The sequence below is a fragment of the Bison bison genome, unplaced genomic scaffold (assembly GCF_000754665.1).
Source record: "Bison bison bison isolate TAMUID 2011002044 unplaced genomic scaffold, Bison_UMD1.0 scf7180017864215, whole genome shotgun sequence".
Classification (NCBI taxonomy): Eukaryota; Metazoa; Chordata; class Mammalia; order Artiodactyla; family Bovidae; genus Bison; species Bison bison.
Window position 1 is genome coordinate 12,148,860 of NW_011494787.1, and position 6,418 is coordinate 12,155,277.

At 38.3% G+C, this 6,418-nt stretch overlaps 1 protein-coding gene across 1 annotated transcript in view; it reads right to left on the reverse strand.

Moving 5' to 3' along the window:
• POLQ (polymerase (DNA directed), theta) overlaps positions 1-6,418 on the reverse strand; it is a gene marked incomplete at its 5' end in the record, with an annotated part of 107,105 nt that overhangs the window by 76,283 nt on the left and 24,404 nt on the right. The window contains one exon of the mRNA XM_010845421.1: positions 638-780. Within this exon, the coding sequence (XP_010843723.1) occupies positions 638-780 (143 nt within the window). The remainder of the gene's footprint in view (positions 1-637; positions 781-6,418) is intronic.

The following is a 6,418-nucleotide window of genomic DNA, read 5'->3' on the forward strand; positions in this document are numbered from 1 at the left end:
GATGAAACATTATCTAAAATGCAGGAACTAACAATACAATTAAATCATATACATATATACATATACATATATACATATATATATATATATACATATATATATATAAATAAATAGGTGGCGCTAGTGGTGAAGAATCTGCTTGTCAATGCAGGAGACGCAAGAGTCACAGGTTTGATCCCTAGGTTGGGAAGATCCCCTGGAGAAGGAAATGGCAACCCACTCCTGTATTCTTGCTTGGAAAATTTCATGGAGAGGAGCCTGGCAGGCTCCAGTCCATGGGGTCACAAAGAGTCAGACACACTGAGCAACTAAGCACACACATGATCTGTATGGAGGAACTAAGGTCCACTGTTGTCATCTTTTTTAAAAAATTCAGAAAATAATAAAGAACACCTAAAAAATAAACAGAACCATCTGGCATTTGGGTTTCAAACTGCTATTTTGAAGTAGATTTATATGGTACAAGCTGTATTAATCTCCAGGAAATAACTATATAAAATAAAAGAGATTCAGACTTGGAAAGTTTATAAATAATCTCATAAAGAAACAGGAAGCTAAGATTTTTAACACACTAAAGCTCTACCATTGTACTATATGAACAAAAAAGTGAATGGTAATTTAGTGAACTCCCTCTTACCTCCAAAATAGCTCTTATCATGCTTGAGGTTACTTCTTCTCCTTCGTGTCTTTGCAAACAGCTATGAACAGGTTTCAGAGATCCCTGAAGTAGAGTTATGCCTTTTGATTTCTCAGAGTTTTTACAAACTAAGATACTCTCACCTGTAATGGAAAAAAAAAAATTTGCAAAATCCCAACACATGTCCATATCAGCTAAAGAGATTTTAAATTGTCTTACTTTTTTTTTTTTGAAGAATGAATGTGTTAAAGCAGTGAAGCCGTGATATCCACAGTTAGCAAATAGGAAGTGTTGAGTAGATGTTAGCTCTCATTATTCTACCCAACCTCTTCTTTTTATCGAGTATACCCTTTAAAGAACTCCAGGTATCCCTTTTATACCATTGCTGATTTTCTTTCCTACTTCTAAGACAGAAAAGAGGTTCACCTACCACTTTCAAGAATTTTGAGGATGCACAAGTAACTAGAACAAAGGTTTTGAATGATTTATTTAGGGGGCTAAGTGATAGTTACAGAAATTAGGAATGTTGTGTGGCCAGAGACCTCAGCATGTCAAACAGGCTCTGATTTGAATTTTAAGTTTCTTTCATGTAGCTTTGTGGCCTAAACTAGTCATCTATCTAAATGAGCTTCAGTTTTCTTACCAAAAAGCAATGCTCTTACCGTAGTAGATACATAAATTAACTAACACCTAGTAGATATCAATACATGTTTATTGATTCAAAAATCATTGTTTAGCTTTTATTTTGCACCAGACACTGATAGGTTCCATGAGTACAACCTTGAACAAGCTTCTCATGGTTGTTCCACTGAGGGAATTTTTCTCCTCAATCCCTCTCAGTATTAGTTTTCTATTGGTGCTGCAACAAATCGTCACAAACATGGTGGCTTCAAACAACACAGATTTTTTAATAGTATAGTTCTGGATATCAGAAGCCCAGCATGGGGTCTCACTGAGCTAGAATTAAGAGTTAACCAGGCTCCATTTCTTCTGGAGGTTCTTGTTTAAAAGGAGACAACAGATGACAGTGGCTGTTATAGAATTACCACAAATATTTTATTTTCTGAATTTTGGATTGAAGGGGATCACAATATGCTATACCAAAATATTCCACTTTAGCATAAGGATTATTTTGACCTGAAGGCAACTGAGAAGCAGCAAACATAGAGCTCTCTGCCCTCTCCCTATTTCTTAGAAGCAGGACATAAACATTTCTGTGAATGTGTTCCCCTTCCTGCCTCTCATACTAGGAGAAAAATTCTTATCACTGGAGACAAAAATTCAGCACTGACATAGGTGTGCACAGACCTTCCTATATAAAGCTTAACTTGCATTAATTTCCAGCACATACCTACCCTTCCACAATGTACCACCCCCTAGAAGCCCAAACCCCTTTTCTTTTTTAATTTATTTTTAACTGGAGGATAATTGCTTTACAGTGCTGTGTTGGTTTCTGCCATACATCAACATGAATCAGCCATAGATACATATGTCTCCTCCTCTTCCACCTTCAACACCACTTCATCCCTCTAGATTGTTACAGAGCACCAGGTTTGAGCTCCTTGTGTCATACAGCAAATTCCCGCAGGCTGTCTATTTTACATATGGTGATGTATATGTCTCATCGCTACTCTCTCAATTCATTCCACCCTCTCCTTCCCCTACTGTGTCCACAAGTCTGTCCTCTACGTCTGTATTTCTATTGCTGCCCTGCAAATAGGTTCATCAATTTAGACCAAAATCTAGACCACTTTTCTAGATTCCATATATACATATTAATACACAACATTTTTTCTGTGACTTAACTTCAATCAGTATTGAAGGTTCAATCTGTATTGAAGGCTCTAGGTTCATTCACCTCATTAGAACTGACTCAAATGCATCCTTTTACGGCTGACTAATATTTCATTGTATACAAGTACCACAACTTCTTTATCCATTCATCTCTTGATAGACATCTAGGTTGCTTACATGTCCTAGCTATTATAAATAGTGCTGCAATGAACACTGGGGTACACATGTCTTTTTCAATTATGACCAACCCCCTTTCCTTTGTCTTGTCACTTCTCTACAATTTAACACTCTCTGTTAAAAGGATACATAAACCCCCAGCATCTATCTGCTTCTTTGGATTTTTATTTCAATTAAGGACAACATGTATGTAAAAAATTAAACAGCGACTCAAATATGTATGGCTTTTTTTCCTGTTACTCTGTAATTTGTCAGTTTAATTTGCAAGCACAAGGCATAGAACCTAAGAGGGTAAAAGTTTTTTTTTCCTTCCATACAGTACTATTATCATTGAATAATTAAGTATGTAATAGTAATAGATATTCTGAAAACTATAAAGGAAAATGTATATACAAATTATTACTAGTTATGAAACTGCATACCATCTCCTGTGTCCCTGTCCTTTGAAGTAAAAAGCTTTTGCTTTAGTCTTCCCAGGTGCTGCTAGTGGTAAAGAATCCGCCTGCCAATGCAGGAGACACAAGAGACACAGGTTCAATCCCTGGGTCAGAAGATCCCCTGGAGGAGGGAATGGCACCCCACTACAGTATTCCTGCCTGGAAAATTCCATGGACAGAGGAGCCTGGCAGGCTAGAGTCCATGGGGCCACAAAGAGGTGGACACAACTGAGTACATAGGTCTTCAGTCTCTCAGGCCCCCCTTGCGTCTCAAAAGGCTGGCTGAAGAGTTAATGATTAGTAAACGTGAAGACATAGAAACAAAGAATAACTGTTGGCCTAGGAAACTGCTAACAATTTAGAGTATAAACAAGCTACAAAGCAGAGTCACTGAACTCTCAGTTCCTTGAAAGGTATAGATAAAAGGTCTGACACATATTCCTAAGCTGTTTTATAAGAAGCAGACTCCCAGATAAAATCTGCTGACTACAAGAACATAGACCCCAACCAGTTGAACCCAGAAAATTGGTGATGCTTGAAACTTCACCTTGATGCTAACCAATCTGAGAACTGTGCACAAGCTGCTCATTTACCCTGAGGCCCCTTTCCTGACACTGACTTTAAAACGCTTGCACCAAGATATTAAGATTGTTTTTAAGGACACTAGTTCACATTCTTCTCCTTCACAGTTAGCTGGTTTCAAATAAGGCCACTTTCCTTGACTCACGCCTTGTCACTTGACTTATTGGCCTATTGTGCAGTGAGTAGCCAAACCTGAGCTCCATTAACGTTATACATGATGATAATACAAAGTCAAAAATACTACTGGATACCTAAAAATCACAATATAAAACTCACTAATTCAAATGCTTTAGGCTACTGAGACAGCCAAATGAACAAAAATATGTCAAAGCACTTATTAATTAAAAACATATTCAAATATACAATTTGTAAAAACATAAACACTTACTGTAACAATTAAGACGAGAGAAAACCCTTTTTTTCCCAAATGAATTCAATAGTAGGGGAAAGGAAGCAGTAAATAAGATATTCAAGAGGTAAAATGAAGGCCACTTGCATTACAGAACAATAAAAATAAAAGTAGATTGTGGTGGACTATTCTAACCACCTAGGCAGAGAGAAAATATAGATGATGCTTTCCCAACACTGACTGCCAAATTGAGAATCAAGACAGGAAAAATGTAAGAACTGTAAACTTGATAACTATTGGTTATTTATCCCAAATATAATTACAAAAAACATTAGGTACCATCAAAACAAAGAGAAGTGAATATACCACCTGACACTTACAATAATTATAAAATAGCCTAACTTAAAACAAAAAAACTATCTAGAAAATGGATCAACTAGCATTAGCAATAGGTTAAAAACCACTTTGACCTGTGTACAGCTCTTCTAGGCTTTGATTCAACAAAATAGATAACCACTTTTCAGGATAATCAAGATTTATGAAAATGCAAAAATAATGCCAATATATATTTCTAGGTCCTGTTTGCACTTGCCTAGGGAAGCTGTGGAGAAGGCAATGGCACCCCACTTCAGTACTCTTGCCTGGAAAATCCCATGGACGGAGGAGCCTGGTAGGCTGCAGTTCATGGGGTTGCTAAGAGTCGGACACGACTGAGCGCCTTCACTTTCACTTTTCACTTTCATGCATTGGAGAAGGAAATGGCAACCCACTCCAGTGTTCTTGCCTGGAGAATCCCAGGGACGGCGGAGCCTGGTGGGCTGTCATCTCTGGGGTCGCACAGAGTCAGACATGACTGAAGCGACTTAGCAGCAGCAGGGAAGCTGTATCCACTTCATAATAGAGAAGTCAATTTGAATCAAATCATGCACAGACTTGATATAGATAGATCCACAAACCATTTAACTTGTAAATCACTGTTTCGGCACAAAGCACCATCATCCTACATTGGAAGGTTCCAAGAAATCCACAGAAAGATTAAACAGTCATCTAAATAAAACACCAGGGAAATTATCATTTATAGAATGCACAGAAGTTAGCAAGATGCTACATAGTCCAAAGAGCATGACCAGGTATTTAAATCTTCATGGTTGACATGAAACCATTTATTTGCACACTTAAGAAATTCTGAGCAAGCCATATGTCATCCTGAAATGAAGCATTGTCATTGTTCTTGTTTAGGTGCTAAGTTGTGTCCAGATCTTTTGCGACACCATGGACTGTAGCCCACCAGGCTCCTCTATCTACGGGATTTCCCAGACAAGAATATTGGATTGGGTTTCCATCTCCTTCTCCAGGGGATCTTGCCATTTCCTTCTCCATGGGATCTTCCCAACCCAGGGATCAAACCTTAGTCTCCTGCATTGGCAGGTGGATTCTTTACCATTGGAAGCCCTGAAGTGGAGCACTACGCAAAGTCAAAATATCAGAAGTTTCCAAGACCTCAAAAACAAAGTTGTTATGGTCTTTGTTTGAATGTTATCTGATTTACTGCTTGATATTAATCCAGGCTGCCAACATTCCAATATTCTTCTTCATGAGAAAGATAAGCACAAGCAAAGAATGTAGCAAGGTAAATAAAACCTCTTTATCTTCTACATTATCTTAAAGACCCTCTGGGCTTGAGAGAAGAGTATCTGTATAAAAAAAACTGACACAACACTCTCCAGAGTTGAGTCTAACTGAGAAATCAAGGGTAGAAAGAGGCAGTTAAAAATAAGATTGGAATGTTTTAGTCTCTTCCTCCCATCCTTTTTAAACACATAAATGTAATCTGCATCAGTTCAGTTCAGTTCAGTTGCTCAGTTGTGTCTGACTCTTTGCGACCCCATGGACTGAAGAATGCCAAACTTCCCTGTCTATCACCAACTATTGGAGCTTACTCAAACTCATGTCCATAGAGTCGGTGATGCCATCCAACCATCTCATCTTCTGCAGTCCCCTTCTCTTCCCACCTTCAATCTTTCCCAGCATCAGGGTGTTTTCAAATGAGTCAGTTCTTTGCATCAGGTGGCCAAAGTATTGGAGTTTCAGTTTCATCATCAATGCTTCCAGGACTAATTTCCTTTAGGATGGACTGGCTGGATTGGCTTGCTGTTCAAAGAACTCTCAAGAGTCTTCTCCAACACCACAGTTCAAAAGTATCAATTCTTCAGGGCTCAGCTTTTGTTATAGTCCAACTCTCACATCCATACATGACCACTGGAAAAACCATAGCCTTGACTAGATGGACCTCTGCTTTTCAATATGCTGTCTAGGTTGGTCATAGCTTTTCTTCCAAGGAGCAAGTGTCTTTTAATTTCATGGCTGCAATCACAATCTGCAGTGATTTTGGAGCCCAAAAAAATAAAGTCTGACACTGTTTCCACTGTTTCCCCATCTATT